This window comes from Salvelinus namaycush, chromosome 8, assembly GCF_016432855.1.
Source record: "Salvelinus namaycush isolate Seneca chromosome 8, SaNama_1.0, whole genome shotgun sequence".
NCBI lineage: Eukaryota > Metazoa > Chordata > Actinopteri > Salmoniformes > Salmonidae > Salvelinus > Salvelinus namaycush.
This window is the reverse complement of record NC_052314.1, coordinates 10,631,100-10,647,582: the sequence shown is the minus strand read 5'-3', so window position 1 is coordinate 10,647,582 and position 16,483 is coordinate 10,631,100. Positions and strand designations below refer to the sequence as shown.

Here is a 16,483-nt window from a genome sequence, read left to right as displayed (position 1 = left end):
CAGCGAGTTAACTGTGATTGACAGTATCACCATCCACAGAGTTATTAATACACACCTACTGTAACAAGACTCTGGTCCTCTCATCACATGAGAAGACAAGGGGCTAGACCCGTGTGCAGTCTGCGCGTGTGTCTTTATCAGCTGAGAACAGCTAGGTGCTGAGGGGCAGAATGAGTCGTGACAAACCTGGGGGCAGCTTCACTCAAGTCCCAGTAAGCCTTCGTTTTCATATTCCACCTCTCCCCATCTCCCCCTCTCCTTCTCTAGTGCCGCCTCTTCTGTCATGCCGACAGTCTGCCAACTGTGTCTCTTTTGAAGACAGAGCCTTCCAGTTTCCACAAGTGGAAAGAATATGATCCGATAACAAGGCTGCCAAAGGCAACGTCGGTGTTACGATAGAAAAGTAATTCTTCAGATATGGGCTGGGGATATTTTCCTTATTCTACATATTTTTTCAGTTTGACCAAGTTTAACTTCAGAATCCTTTTGATAAAAAAAGTACATTAATAGCTCCAAAACTTTCATCTGAGCAGGTTTAAATTTTCCAAACTTAACTTTACTGGAGAAAAAAACAAAGTGTTTAGGAGGGGTGGAATTATGGTTCAGCCAAAAGCTGGTTTTAAGACCAGAGAAAATGATGCCACAGGGCATTCAATGCAAATGCATGGCCAGGAATGATTATTTTTTTGAATCACAAAGCAGTTGAATATACTGAGCTGGGAGCAGAATTAGCATTTCTACCAAATCAGTTGAAATGAGCTGTATTCAGCTCACAGAGCATAGTAAAAACCAGGAAATTATACGCAGGAGGAAAACGACGCATCTAAAAGCAGGAAACGAACGCAAAAAGATGTAATTAGACTCTTGAGAAATGTTGTAACATAGGGAGAACCTCCCCTCTGACCTTCTCCTCCAATGGGGTTTGACAATGAGGCGAGAGGACGTGAGTATGCAATTGAGATTCTCCCATAGTCATTGAGTGAAGAAAATCTGAAAATAACAGATTTTGAGAACAATGGAAGATCTTCTCATGAATGATGGAGAGAGACGTAATTAAAAGGTGTATGATGGATCAGTCTCGGTTGCCAATCCGTCGCCACGGCCCTCAGATAAGATTCTATCAGAAGTGACTTTAGCCTGAAGGACAGGGCATGAAAGACAGACTGATTGCTTATACAACGTGTCATTTTCAATTTCACAGACACAAACCTCCAAAAGCATTGTGCATTGTGTTTGCTCAATCAATACCCTGTGAGGAAACAAACTGTGCTCAAACACACACACACACACACAGCTCATCAGAAGGAACCAATTCAATGAGGCAGATAATTGAGTGGTGTGCTAATTCTCATTTTAAGACTATTAGGCCTACTTTGGTAGAGCCAGCCGGTACATCTCAACTCCACGATACCACATCTGGAGTTAATGCAGACGAGAGTTTTTGGAGTGAACCTCTGACTCGCTGTGAAATCGATACTTCAAAAATGTTACCTCCTTACCGTTTACCTATGTTTGTCCTCTGTTGTTGCGTGCCTTTGTTTGTTGAAATCCATACTTTTTTATAAAACGTTAATCAAATACAACCACCAACCGTTTCCTTGTTGAGATTCAAATCGGCACAGCAACAAGTCGGCGGTTGTACTGATTGTTTTATTAAAATTATGGATTTCAGTAAACAAAGAAAGGCACGCAACAGAGGACAAACATAGGTACACGGTAAGGGTGTAAGAATATACTTCAAAAAATGATCGACTGCACAGCGACTTGAAGTAGTCAGAAGTTCCCTACAAAAACTCTTGTCTGCACTCAACTCTGAGGATGTGGTATGGTGGAGTTGAGATATACTTGGCTAACTTTGGTATGAATACACAAATGGTATTGCTTTTCATAATTTTTCTCCAGGTGTTATTGTCAGCCAGTTCAAGAAGAGCTATGGAAAATGTAAGTTGCTTGTGGCATATATGTAGCCAATCAGTGTAAAATACTACGTTACCAAGGGACATGTTTTTTACATGATATGTACTAGCACATATTCATTCAAATCTGTTGCTACAGTATCATAAAATGCTCACTGTCAAACCATGGCTGTTAAGGCATTAAGAGGGGAGAGAGGATCAAACTTGTGACCAATATTTTGTGAGGTAGTTGCATCTTTGGGAAGTTACCAACTTGTCAGTGTTTGCTAGAGGTAGAACTGAAAAGGATTTGCCCCTGATGTTTGAACTCACAAATATCAAATTAAATGTCATCGCATTAAAAAAAAAGCCAGTGCGTTGGAAATAAAATGTGATTCAAAAGGATGCTTGGATGAAGGTCAATAGAGAAAAAACATTGGCATTCCAAATAAAAAGGTTAAACTTTGCTAGCAGTGGAGGATTTTTGAAAATTTAACCCAAAATGTTACTACAAGTACAAGCCCGCTCCAAAACGTCATAGCATGTGTTCCATTTTGTCTATAGTCTGACAAAAATATAAATGTGCAAATGGCCAAATGAGTGCCTCAGAGAACCCTCCCCAGAGCTTCTGGGAGCACAAATGATCTCCTGAACACACATATTGAGTAGTACTGGATCCGTCCCCAGGGACTTCATTAGCAAGCAGATCACAGACCGGATCTGCTGGCATAGGCCCATACTGGTACTATTTAGAGAGATGAACCCAGATATTTATTATGTCAAAAAGCATTTACAAACAACGACACCCGTGTCCTCAAGGGTGTTGCAAATTAAGCCAACAGTCAATTCTTGAGGTAGCATCACAGTACTCTGTAAACAAAACAAGAGATACAAATGTGGGAAGATACACTGCTCGAGGGGACAAAAAACAACAACATTGTGCCGTTTCTCAATGAGGGACACAAAAGGGACTTTGGGAAAAAGCCCATTGAAATGTAGGTTAAAGGCCAAATAGTGTCCTCTGAGGTGGCCACAATAACATGAGTTCCATTGGCATGAGCATGACCGTGAGGCAGAAGAAATTCAACAGTAAAGTGGTTGACCAAACAAGCCTACAACACATGGGAAAAAAACATAATTAGAAAGGCTTTATTGATTTAAAACGTTACTGCCAGAAGCAAAATGGAATGTAGAAAAATGCAGTTTCCAAAACAATTGTGTGCAAGACTATTGGATGCTTTCCAACCTTTTTGTTCATGAAACAATACAAAGCCTTGGATTCTTATTTCATTACACTGTTCTGTAGCATCAAACATTAGTCTCTTCTCCAAAGATTATCAATAATATTGTAGGCCTACCTGAGAGACATCCTAACACAATCTATTCCAAAGCCTGTCACTCCAGGCAATGCCAAGCATGTCAGCTTTTGCAACAACTATTAGCTGTTATCGACCTCATTTAAGCAACCAAGAGCTATATTGGCATCATCTTGTCCTGCTACATTGACAGCCAAAAATCTATGGGCTAGAATAATAACACATTTTATTTGCACCTTTCAAGATACCTAAGGACATTTACGGAGTGAAGAACCCAGGTACCATGGTATCCCCTCCAGATCTGGACTCAGGGTGCAAACAAGACACACAATGGGGTCATAGGGCTAGCTCTGCCCTCAGGGTTTCTCTGAGTCTACTCCTCTCCACACAGCATCTCTATTCAGAAAGCCCCACTGAACTGTCCAGTCACTTGTTGGCGGTGGAGGGTGAGGGTGGGGAGGAAGTGAGTTACATAAGCCCCTGGGAAGATCCACGTCGAAGGGAGAGAGACATTGTTAAGGGAAGGCGAGACAACAAACAGGACGGAAGTATGCCTGAAGAAACATTACGGGCCGCCAATTTCACCCACCCGTCCACGAAGCTACACAGGGAGACTTCTCCTTTAACATCAAATTCTGAAGCACCAAAAAATTGTTTTTTTTATGTGTGTAATAAGCAATTAAGCCAGATGATTAGACATGTGGAAGGAAGGATGCATGCATGGGAGAGGTGTTCCTGAGGCGGTCCTTGGCTGTCATGCATGCTTGGAGACAAAAAGTGAGTAGGGGAGACTAACAGCTTATGGTTTCTCTCCAGTTACTATGAGGATTGTCAAGAGAGACCGAGGAGAGAAGATTATCAAATGTATTTTTACCGTTACTGCCATTCTCATGTAAGTTAATTGAAATCCTCAATATTATTACACTAATCATGGTAGCTAAATGACATGTTTCCATTGAGTTAAATAAACATAGGGAGCCACCCGAGTGGCGCAGCAGTCTAAGGCACTGCATCGCAGTGCTTGAGGCGTCACTACACACCCAGGTTCGATCCCAGGCTGTGTTGCAGCCAGCCGCGATCGGGAGACCCATGAGGCGGCGCACAATTGGCCCAGGGTCGTCCGGGTTACGGGAGGGTTTGGCCTGCCGCTCTAGCGACTCCTTGTGGCGGGCCGGGCACATGCACGCTGACTTCGGTCGCCAGTAGTACAGTGTTTCCTCCGACACATTGGTGTGACTAGCTTCCGGGGTAAGCGAGCAGTGTGGCTTGGCAGGGTTGTGTTTCAGAGGACGCATGGCTCTCGACCTTCGCCTTTCCCGAGTCTGTACTGGAGTTGCAGCAATGGGACAAGACTAACTACCAATTGGGGAGAAAAAGGAATAAAAAGTACAAAAACTATTTAATAAATTAACATTGGACTTGCACTGAAAGAGCCAACATTTTGTGGAAAGAGGAGAAGAATAAGAGAAGCCTTATGGGAGAGAAAGTGTGATTCAGCTCCTCGTGGACAATACCTACTCTCTCCTCCTTTATAAAGAACGGACCAATGCTGTGGCCAGATTTCCAGTCCAATGCAAAGAAGGAATTTGACAGTGCAGTAGAAGCGGTCACAAGTAAGGCGACAGAAAGAAGTCATTGACACAAGCAGAATCGCTTTGGCACCAAAATGTGTTAGGAAAAAGCGTGCTTTCTAGTAAACTCATTTAAAAAATGAAAATGTATTCTGTGAGTTAAAAATGAAAAATGTGGGTTCAGTGAAAAATAATAAACTGTGTGTGTCCTCTAAATCCATTCTTCAATAAACCTGCTAGGCACACTGTGGCATTAGCCATCATCTAGCTTCAGTCAATTTGACTTTTTGTACTGATGGACTAATCCGTTAGTGGTCTATGGCCCTGATCTATGGTCCTCTGGGATCTGGCAATCAGAGGTCTGGAGGAGGGAAAGCAAATAAGGCTGCGTTCACACAGGAAGCCCCCCCACTAAATTGGTCTTTTGACCAATTAGATCAGCTCTGAAAAATATTTAATGTGAAAAGATCTTATGTGATTGGTCAAAAAAACTATTGGTGTCAAAAGAGCAGAATTGAGCTGCCTGTGTAAAAGCATCCTAAGCCTTTCTGAAGCAGTTTCCAATACACTGACTGAGCCAGTTTATGTGGTTATACTGTAATACACTGTTATGACAATGAATGTTCTGTTTGATCCTGGATTGGTTCATCATAAGACAGTTACAGTACCTGAGACAAGAGCCAGATAGAGATACTGAGATGGCTAGTCGGCACGTGACTACTTCAGTCCCACTACAACCAGTCAACTACGCAAATAAGGAGGAGACTGACGCAGTAGAGCTGGTTTCTCCAGTTACGGTAAACTTACCAAACCTGCAATATCTCCAGGAATGATACAATGGTTCCAGAAAAAAAGCTGATCCACGGAAGGCTTTTGATTGATATCACTGGACATCACATTTTCTTTGAACAACAACGATGTAGGAGAGTCAGTTTATCTCCATTGCCAAGACCAGTGTTTGATTGTGTCTAAAATCTCTCTGGAGACAAGACTCCAACACCATCATTAAGTTTACAGACGACACAACAGTGGTAGGCCTGATCAGACAACAACGAGACAGCCAATAGGGAGGAGGTCAGAGACCTGGCCGTGTGGTGCCAGAATAACAACCTATCCCTCAACGTAGCCAAGACTAAGGAGATGATTATGGACTACAGGAAAAGGAGGACCGAGCACGCCACCATTCTCATCGACGGAGCTGTAGTGGAGAGGTTGAGAGCTTCAAGTTCCTCGGTGTCCACATCAACAACAAACTAGAATGGTCCAAACACACCAAGACAGTCGTGAAGAGGGCACGACAAAGCCTATTCACCCTCAGGAAACTAAAAAGATTTGGCATGGGTCCTGAGATCAAAAGGTTCTACAGCTGTAACATCGAGAGCATCCTGACTGGTTGCATCACTGCCTGGTATGGCAATTGCTCGGCCTCTGACCGCAAGGCACTACAGAGGGTAGTGCGTACGGCCCAGTACATCACTGGGGCTAAGCTGCCTGCCATCCAGGACCTCTACACCAGGCGGTGTCAGAGGAAGGCCCTAAAAATTGTCAAAGACCCCAGCCACCCCAATCATAGACTGTTCTCTCTACTACCGCATGGCAAGCAGTACCGGAGTGCCAAGTCTAGGACAAAAAGGCTTCTCAACAGTTTTTACCCCCAAGCCATAAGACTCCTGAACAGGTAATCAACTAGCCATGTGGGTTTGATGGCTCAATTATCATTAAACCATGGAAGCTAGACCACTTATTTTTTATTTTACCTTTATTTAACTAGGCAAGTCAGTTGAGAACATTTCTTATTTTCTATGACAGCCTAGGAACAGTGGGCTAACTCTCTTGTTCAGGGGTAGAACAACAGATTTTTACCTTGTCAGCTCAGGGATTTGATCTTGCAACCTTTCGGTCACTAGTCCAACGCTCTAACCACTAAGCTACCTGCTGCCCCACTGCGGCAAAGAAGCACCAATTCGCTGTGGTCAGCTGGGATGGCAGTGAAAAAACGAGTTGGATACAAGTAGTGTCGTGGCCCTGCAAGTGGAAGCACACACACACAGTCAGACATCTGTTTGTCATGGTCAGTGACTTAAAGGAATTCTGTCCATCCAGTGAGCCAGGGTGAAATGTGTTTACTGTAAGGAAGATGGACGTAGTACAGGAATGCAGCAGCATAAGACTATGCAAACCAAGTGAACCTACTTCCCTAATCTCTCTGAGGATTCCTCAATGTGCTAATTTGGACTCAATCCCAGCGCTGGCCCTTCCCTATACCACAATGTCTCCACCAGTTGCCTCTTTCCATTGGGCTCATGGGATTTGAGGTGTTTTCATAATACAACATCAAAATCAATACAAGTGCTCCAGCGGTTCCACTTCGCTCAATGAATTACGATCCTGGGGGTTTATACATGAGCGCTGTGAGAAGCTGTATTTTTTTGCCTTCATTAGAGTGCAAAACAGCCCTATTTTTTTTAATTTTTATCTTCTAAGTCAAGCAGACACCACTCTCTCTCTCTCTGGATGTGACCAAGATGTGAAATCCATGTCCTAATGGGCATTTCCACTAATGTGATGGCAGGTGCATATCAGAATTAGTTGCGTAGAAAATAAACAGTTGCTGGCCTGGCTCCAAGAAGAATATCTCAGAGCCGGTGAGTGAATTTAAAAAAAATACATTGTGAGCTTTGTTGAGAGTTTGGGCATGGCGTCAAACCAAAGTTTAGGAGTCAATGACCATATCTAAAATACTAAATTTGTCTGCAAATAGATTTAATCTGTTTTTAAGAACTCAAGAAACATTCAATAGCCAATGTAGGCCTCTAATATTTACCATATTAAACATCCATCATTCATTCAGTTTATGTGGGAGCCAAGGATGGAGACTACACCTGCACTCAGCCCTGTCACAACAAATTAAGGTATTTGAAGATAAAAGTACAACACTCCCTCATAACTTTTAGGCTTACGTATATTCAATAATTTTGGAAAAAGCTATGAGTTGAAGATCTTCTGATATGTTATTTGCATACATGGGTTAAATGGGCAATCTGCGTAGCTACACCCATTTTTGGACTTATTTATAAATTAAATACTTCAAGAATCATTTATGTCTCATGAGCTTAGTTCAACTGTCAAACCCCATCAGAACACAAAATATAAACTTGTTTTACTCAAATGTTTGTCAAATAAAGGAATGTAAACAAACATTGTATAGCCTTAAAACAATATTAAATCTATAATGTTGATATCATGGCAGTCCTTGCATCCATAGCCGTCTATGAATTTGAGAGTGGTTACATTTCTACAGCCCCCACTCAGCTTTTTAACATTACAGTGGCGGGGATTACATGTTTCAACTACCGATTGACGCTTTAAACTTGCTTCAAGTTGGGTGAAACTGTTTCACCTCGCCTTGCTGGCAGTGGGGCGCAAAACTTGAAAAGAAAGCAGGTGCTTGTGATTCATTTGGCTACTTTGAAAGGTGTTCGCTATGACCGTGCGTTTATTTGCGATCACTCACCTTCTGTTGCCTGCGTGCCATATCCGTGGGTTGTTTGGCATTGAAAGGGTATGCTATACATCGCAACACAAATACATAAATCTGTAGTTTACTTTTCCGCTCAGCTTCCTCTTTCTGAAGTCTTTCTTTCTCATTTTTCTGCTCGTCTCCGGCAGAAGGACTTTCGGCTTGTGGTTGGTCCGCAGGTGGTCGTTTATGTTTACCACCTTGCCCCGAGGAAGTCGAAGGCTTTTTTGTGGAGTCTTTTGGAACTTCAGTGTCCTCGTCAATTTCTCCACCCGAGTCTTCGCTGGAGGACGGGTCTAACATGTTTTACAACAACACAGGTAAACTCCTTTTCCCCACACTGTAGCCTACGTGGCGGTCGCCGCTTCACTTGAATTGTCTATATTCCCCGGTGTTTTTTGGAGCTGTGACGACGACTCGAGTTAAATGTTTCTTGACATAAATGCGAGGGCGGAGTTTTGGGGAACGTGAGTCGAGGCAACTCGGAGGTTTTCGTTTAGTCCGCTCCTTTGAAAAGACCGTGCGAGCAGTGTGGCTGCCGATACAGTCAGAGCAAGCATTACAGGTGGACAACCTGTAGCATGGACAAAAAGCAACATGTGGGAGGTGCCTTTTTCTTAAAGCCACACTCAGAGGGTCGCCACCAAAACTTTAAACAGTTGCGCATCCCATAACATTTTCATATAGCACTTGATGGAATTACATCAGATAGTTCTACAAGTAGGCTGTTGAACTATTTACTGCTATATTTACTGGAAACCCGACGTTGAATTGCATTGCATTTTATGTCTGGCAGAAATTAGTGTTTTGAGTCAGGAAACTTTCCTCATGACGTCAACATGCCAGGATGTTGAATACAATTATATTGTAATGTACTTTACGGGTTGAATTTAAAGCTAGAATCCTTACTTGTTACATCCATTTTGTTAACTTAAAGCAGTATTTTACAACGTTGTTAGATGGTTCCTCACCTTGAAAGTAGTCTATGGGTCCCAGTGGCGGCTGCTGAGGGGAGAATAGCTCATAATAATGTCTGGAACTGCCTAAATGGAATGGCATCAAACACATGGAAAACATATATTTGATTAAATTCCACTCCAGCCATTACCATGAGCCCATCATCCCCAATTAAGGTGCCACAAACCTCCTGTGATGGGCCAAGAGAATGTATAGTCGCGGCCAAAAGTTTTGAGAATGACACAAATATTAATTTTCACAAAGTCAGCTGCCTCAGTGTCTTTAGATATTTTTGTCAGATGTTACAATGGAATACTGAAGTATAATTACAAGCATTTCATAAGTGTCAAAGGCTTTTATTGACAATTATATGAAGTTGATGCAAAGAGTCAGTATTTGCAGTGTTGACCCTCTTTTTCAAGACCTCTGCAATCCGCCCTGGAATGCTGTCAATTAACTTCTGGGCCACATCCTGACTGATGGCAGACCATTCTTGCATAATCAATGCTTGGAGTTTGTCAGAATTTGTGGGTTTTAGTTTGTCCACCCGGCTCTTGAGGATTGACCACAAGTTCTCAATGGGATTAAGGTCTGGGGAGTTTCCTGGCCATTGACCAAAAATATCGATGTTTTGTGCCCCAAGCCACTAAATTATCACTTTTGCCTTATGGCAAGGTGCTCCATCATGCCGGAAAAGGCATTGTTCGTCACCAAGCTATTCCTGGATGGTTGGTTGAAGTTGCTCTCGGAGGATGTGTTGGTACCAATCTTTATTCATGGCTGTGTTCTTAGGCAAAATTGTGAGTGAGCCCACTCCCTTGGCTGAGAAGCAACCCCACACATGAATGTTCTCAGGATGCTTTACTGTTGGCATGACAGAGGACTGATGGTAGCGCTCACCTTGTCTTCTCCGGACAAGCTTTTTTCCGGATGCCCCAAACAATCGGAAAGGGAATTCATCATAGAAAATGACTTTACCCCAGTCCTCAGCAGTCCAATCCCTGTACCTTTTGCAGAATATCAGTCTGTCCCTAATGTTTTTCCTGGAGAGAAGTGGCTTCTTTGCTGCCCTTCTTGACACCAGGCCATCCTCCAAAAGTCTTTGCCTCACTGTGCGTGCAGATGCATTCACACCTGCCTGCTGCCATTCCTGAGCAAGCTCTGTACTGGTGGTGCCCCGATCCCGCAGCCGAATCAACTTTAGTAGACGGTCCTGGCGCTTGCTGGACTTTCTTGGGCGCCCTGAAGCCTTCTTCACAACAATTGAACCTCTCTCCTTGAAGTTCTTGATGATCCGATAAATGGTTGATTTAGGTGTAATCTTACTGGCAGCAATATCCTTGCCTGTGAAGCCCTTTTTGTGCAAAGCAATGATGACGGCACGTGTTTCCTTGCATGTAACCATGGTTGACAGAGGATGAACAATGATTCCAAGCACCACCCTCCTTTTGAAGCTTCCAGTCTGTTATTCGAACTCAATCAGCATGACAGAGTGATCTCCAGCCTTGTCCTCGTCAACACTCACACCTGTGTTAACGAGAGAATCACTGACATGATGTCAGCTGGTCCTTTTGTGGCAGGGCTGAAATGCAGTGGAAATGTTTTTTAGGGATTCAGTTCATTTGCATGGCAAATAGGGACTTTGCAATTAATTGCAATTCATCTGATCACTCTTCATAACATTCTGGAGTATATGCAATTGTGTGCACTTCTATTGTGATGGGGTGGCTAGTTACAGTAGCTGAAGTTTGTAGTAGCTGTTTAAATAACTGAACCATGGATTAGTTTATCCTGGCCGGTAGATCTATCATGGTGAGAAACCATGTAACATCAAGTTGTAAGATAGTGAACTACTCCTTTAATGATATATTGATTCTTGAAGAATATAACTGCTTCCATGAGATTAGTTCAACTGTCATACCTCGTCAGAACCCAAAATGTACAGTGTACAAAACATGAGGAGCACCTTCTCTTTTCATGACAGACTGACCAGGTGAATCCTGTGATCCCTTATTGATGTCACCTATTAAATCCACTTCAGTCAGTGTAGATGAAGGGAAGGAGACAAGTTAAAGAAGGGTTTTTAATAGAGGTCGACCGATTATACGTTTTCAACACCGATACCGATTAATCGGCCGATTAAACATTTTAATTTTTTTAAATATTTATTTATATATATTTGTAATAATGACAATTACAACAGTACTGAATGAATACTTTTATTTTAACTTAATATAATACATAAATAAAATCAATTTAGCCTCAAATAAATAATGAAACATGTTCAATTTGGTTTAAATAATGCAAATACAGTGTTGGAGAAGAAAGTAAAAGTGCAGTATGTGCCATGTAAGAAAGCTAACGTTTAAGTTCCTTGCTCAGAACATGAGAACATATGAAAGCTGGTGGTTCCTTTTAACATGAGTCTTCAATATTCCCAGGTAAGAAGTTTTAGGGTGTAGTTATTATAGGAATTATAGGACTATTTCTCTCTATACCTTTTGTATTTCATTAACCTTTGACTATTGGATGTTCTTATAGGCACTTTAGTATTGCCAGTGTAACAGTATAGCTTCCATCCCTCTCCTCGCTCCTACCTGGGCTCGAACCAGGAACACAACAGCCACCCTCGAAGCAGCATTACCCATGCAGAGCAAGGGGAATAACTACTCCAAGTCTCAGAGCGAGTGACGTTTGAAACGCTATTAGCGCGCACCCCCCTAACTAGCTAGCCATTTCACATCGGTTACACCAGCCTAATCTCGGGAGTTGATAGGCTTGAAGCACAGCGAAGAGCTTCTGGCAAAACGCAGGAAAGTGCTGTTTGAATGAATGCTTACTAGCCTGCTGCTGCCTACCACCGCTCAGTCAGACTGCTCTATCAAATCATAGACTTAGTTATAACATAATAACACAGAAATACGAGCCTTAGGTCATGAATATGGTCAAATCTGGAAACTATCATTTCGAAAAAACAAAAAGTTTATTCTTTCAGTGAAATACGGAACCGTTCCGTATTTTATCGAATGGGTGGAAACCCTAAGTCTAAATATTGCTGCCACATTGCACCACCTTCAATGTTATGTCATAATTATGTAAAATTCTTGCATATTATTTACGGTCTTAGTTATTAAGAAATGGTCTTCACACAGTTCGCAACGAGCCAGGGGGCCCAAACTGCTGCACATACCCTGACTCTGCTTGCACTGAACGCAAGAGAAGTGACACAATTTCCCTAGTTAATATTGCCTGCTAACATGAATTTCTTAACTAAATATGCAGGTTTAAAAATATATACCTGTGTATTGATTTTAAGAAAGGCATTGATGTTTATGGTTGGGTACATTGGTGCAACGATTGTGCTTTTTTTTCTCGCAAATGCGCTTTTTATAAATCATCACCCGTTTGGCGAAGTTGAAGTAGCCTGTGATTCGATGATAAATTAACAGGCACCGCATTGATTATATGCAACGCAGGACAAGCTAGTTAACCTAGTAAAATCATCAACCATGTGCAGTTAACTAGTGAAGATTGATTGATTGTTTTTTATAAGATAAGTTTAATGCTAGCTAGCAACATACCTTGGCTCTTTGCTGCACTCGCGTAACAGGTGGTCAGACTGCCACGCAGTCTCCTTGTGGATTGCAATGTAATCGGCCATAATCGGCGTCCAAAAATGCTGATTACCAATTGTTATGAAAACTTGAAATAGGCCATGCTGATTAATCAGTCGACCTCTAGTTTTTAAGCCTTGAGACAATTGAGATATGGATTGTGTATGTGTGCCATTCAGAGGTTGAATGGGCAAGACAAAATATTTGTGCCTTTGAACTGGGTATGGTAGTTTGAATGTGTCAAGAACTGCAACGCTGCTGAGTTTCCTGTGTGTATCAAGAATGGTCCACCACCCAAAGGACATCCAGCCAACTTGAGACAACTGTGGGAAGCATTGGCATGAACATGGGCCAGCATCCCTGTGGAACCCTTGTAGAGTTCATGCCCCGGTGAATTGAGGCTGTTCTGAGGGCAAAAATGGGTGGAACTCAATATTAGGAAGGGGTTTCTAATGTTTTGTAAACTCAGTGTATAAGCTTGTTTTACGTGGTCTGCGGTTGTGAGGCCGGTTGGACATACTGTAAAATTCTCTAAAAGGACGTTGGAGGGGGCTTATGGTAGATAAATGAACATTAAATTCTCTAACAACAGCTCTGGTGGACAGTCCTGCAGTCAGCAGGACTGTGTAATGCTTATGTTGTTTAATCAGCTTCTTGATATGCCACACCTGTTGTTAGCTGGATGTATTATCTTGGCAAAGGAGAAATGCTCACAAACAGGAATGTAACAAATGTGTGCACAATTTGAGTGAAATAAGCTTTTTCTGCATATGGTACATTTCTGGGATCCTTTATTTCAGCTCATGAAACATGGGTCAGTGTAGCTGAGAGCTGTGAAAGATAGACAATTAAGTGATATTGTCTTTGAGGAGTCTTGTATAAAATCCTATGTAAATTCATGAGTTCCACTTTATCAAATTAGTTCTACTCTAATTAGTAGGGGACCGCTTCAACCATAGCCAATAGCTGCTGATTAGAACATGAAACAAGTTGAATCTCCAGCAATTTATATCAGTCCACTTTTTCTGCCTCCCCCATGACCAACATTCAGTTTCTTCGAGACAATATCTTACCCTAAATTTCTGGAGAAATGTAGGGCAATAAGGATCTCCTTTAACAAGTAATAGGCTACCCTTGATCCTCAAGTTTAATTTCAGCACAATTATCAACAATGTTACAATGATGAGGAGGTGATGCAACCGGTCAGTATGCTCTCGATGTTGCAGCTGTAGAACTTTTAGAAGATCTGGGGACCCATGCCAAATCTTTTTAGTCTCTCCTGAGGGGGAACAGGTTTTGTCGTGCCCTCTTCACGATTGTCTTGGTGTGTTTGGACCATGATAGATTGTTGGTGATGTGGACACCAAGGAACTTAACTCTCGACCCGCTCCACTACAGCCCTGTTGATGTTAATGGGGGCCTGTTCGGCCCGCCTTTTCCTGTAGTCCACAATCATCTCCTTTGTCTTGCTCGCATTTAGGGAGAGGTTGTTGTCCTGGCACCACACTGCCAGTTCTCTGCCCTCTGCCAGTTCTCTGACCTTGCTAACTTCATTATCTTAATGTTGATTAGGCTTGTCACATCCCCTTTTGGTACTGATAGTAGTCTACCACATTAAGGCTGACATTTGTAAAAACGTGTAATGCTAGGTTACATCAAATAAGGACGTGCTAACACAAATTAAATAGTAGGCTACCTCTATAGCCAAATGGCGTGTGTGTGTGTGTGCCTGCCTGCCTGCGTGCACCTATTTATTTGTGTGGGTGGGTACTCTGCAATGTCAGAGATGATCAGATGGCTCTAATGTTTTGATGAAACATTTTGTGGTATTGGGACACGAGGATCATTAGGTATTACTATTAGAATTCTCAAACATTTGAATATATTTATAACCCATAGCGCTGGAGCCCTGCACAGAATCTGATTATTAAATAACAAGTTTTGAGTGAAATAACATCTTTCCTTCATGGAAACAGACTTTGTTGTACTGCACCAAATGGCATTGTGACACTGCAGCCACTAGATGGGGTTCTACCCCTGTGACCATGATGTTCCCATAATGTGGGCTGGAAGAATAATTGTGCGTTACCTCAGTCAAATTATGTTAACAGTTAAGTTATGTTTATTAAATCCAATTAATTCTGGCCTTCGATGAGGGAGCTAAAGTAAATGCACAAACATAACTTACAAAATATGATTTTTGCAAGCTGTTTAATTTCAAAGACATAGCAGCCCACGCCCCAACCCATCCTATATGCAACGCCTATCTATTGTTTCAGGTAAACAAACATTGTTGGCTTTAAAAATAGTCACACTATATACAGTACCGGTCAAAAGTTTGGACACACCTACTCATTCCAGGGTTTTTCTTTATTTCTATTATTATCTACATTGTAGAATAATAGGGAAGACTTCACAACTCTGAAATAACACATATGGAACCATGGAACCAAAAAAGTGTTAAACAATTCAAAATATATTTTATATTTGAGATTCTTCAAAGTAGCCAACCTTTGCCTTGATGACAGCTTTGCACACAGCTTTGGCATTTTCTGAACCAGCTTCATGAGGAATGCTTTTCCAACAGTCTTGAAGGAGTTCCCACATACGCTGAGCACTTGTTGGCTGCTTTTCCTTACCTCTGCGGTCCAACTCATCCCAAACCATCTCAATTGGGTTGAGGTCAGGTGATTGTGGAGGACAAGTCATGGTGCGGCAGGTAGCCTAGTGGTTAGAGCATTGGGCCAGTAACCGAAAGGTTGGAAGATCGAATCCCCGAGCTGACAAGGTAAAAATCTGTAGTTTTGTACATGTTGGTAGAGTTATTAAAGTGGCTATGCATAGACGACAACAGAGAGTAGCAGTGGCGTAAAGAGGAGGGCAATGCAAATAGTCTGGGTAGCCATTTGACTAGATATTCAGGAGTCTTAGGGCTTGGGGGTAGAAGCTGTTTAGAAGCCTCTTGGACCTAGACTTGGCACTCAGGTACAACTTGCCAAGCGGTAGCAGAGAGAAGTCTGACTAGGGTGGCTGGAGTTTGACAATTTTTATGGCCTTCCTCTGACACTGCCTGGTATAAAGGTCCTGCATGGCAGGAAGCTTGGCCCTGGTGATGTACTGGGCCGTACGCACTACCCTCTGTAGTGCCTTGCAGTCGGAGGCAGAGCAGTTGCCATACCAGGCAGTGATGCAACCAGTCAGGATGCTCTCGATGGTTCAGCTGTAAAACCTTCTGAGGATCCATGCCAAATCTTTTCAGTCTCCTGAGGGGGAATAGGTTTTGTCGTGCCCTCTTCACGACTGTCTTGGTGAGAAAACAAACATCGATTCAGAGTATTGGAAATCGTAGTTATTGTTGTCAAAAATAGTATTTCACTGCCTTGCTCTGTCGTTGGGGTAATCAGGGGCTCACGATCTCTGTCACGCTTCAGCATTGAAAATAAAAGACATTGTGCACAAATGAACTGAAATAAATTTGTCCTTGGAGCAACAATGTCCTGTATTTATAATACAAAAATCCATTTGCAGTACAAAAACAATGATACATATTGATTAATGACATTTATTGTAAGTATTTCCTGACAGTTGATTTCTTTATAAATGGTCTCCC

At 42.2% G+C, this 16,483-nt stretch overlaps 1 protein-coding gene across 1 annotated transcript in view; it reads right to left on the bottom strand.

Annotated features, from left to right (window-relative positions):
• The window catches only part of LOC120052381 (calcium-dependent secretion activator 2-like), a 245,685-nt gene extending 236,820 nt beyond the window's left edge, over positions 1 to 8,865 (bottom strand). Inside the window, exon 1 of the mRNA XM_038999251.1 lies at positions 8,297 to 8,865. Within this exon, the coding sequence (XP_038855179.1) occupies positions 8,297 to 8,605 (309 nt within the window). The 5' untranslated portion in view covers positions 8,606 to 8,865. The remainder of the gene's footprint in view (positions 1 to 8,296) is intronic.
• Between the last annotated feature and the right edge of the window lie 7,618 nt (positions 8,866 to 16,483).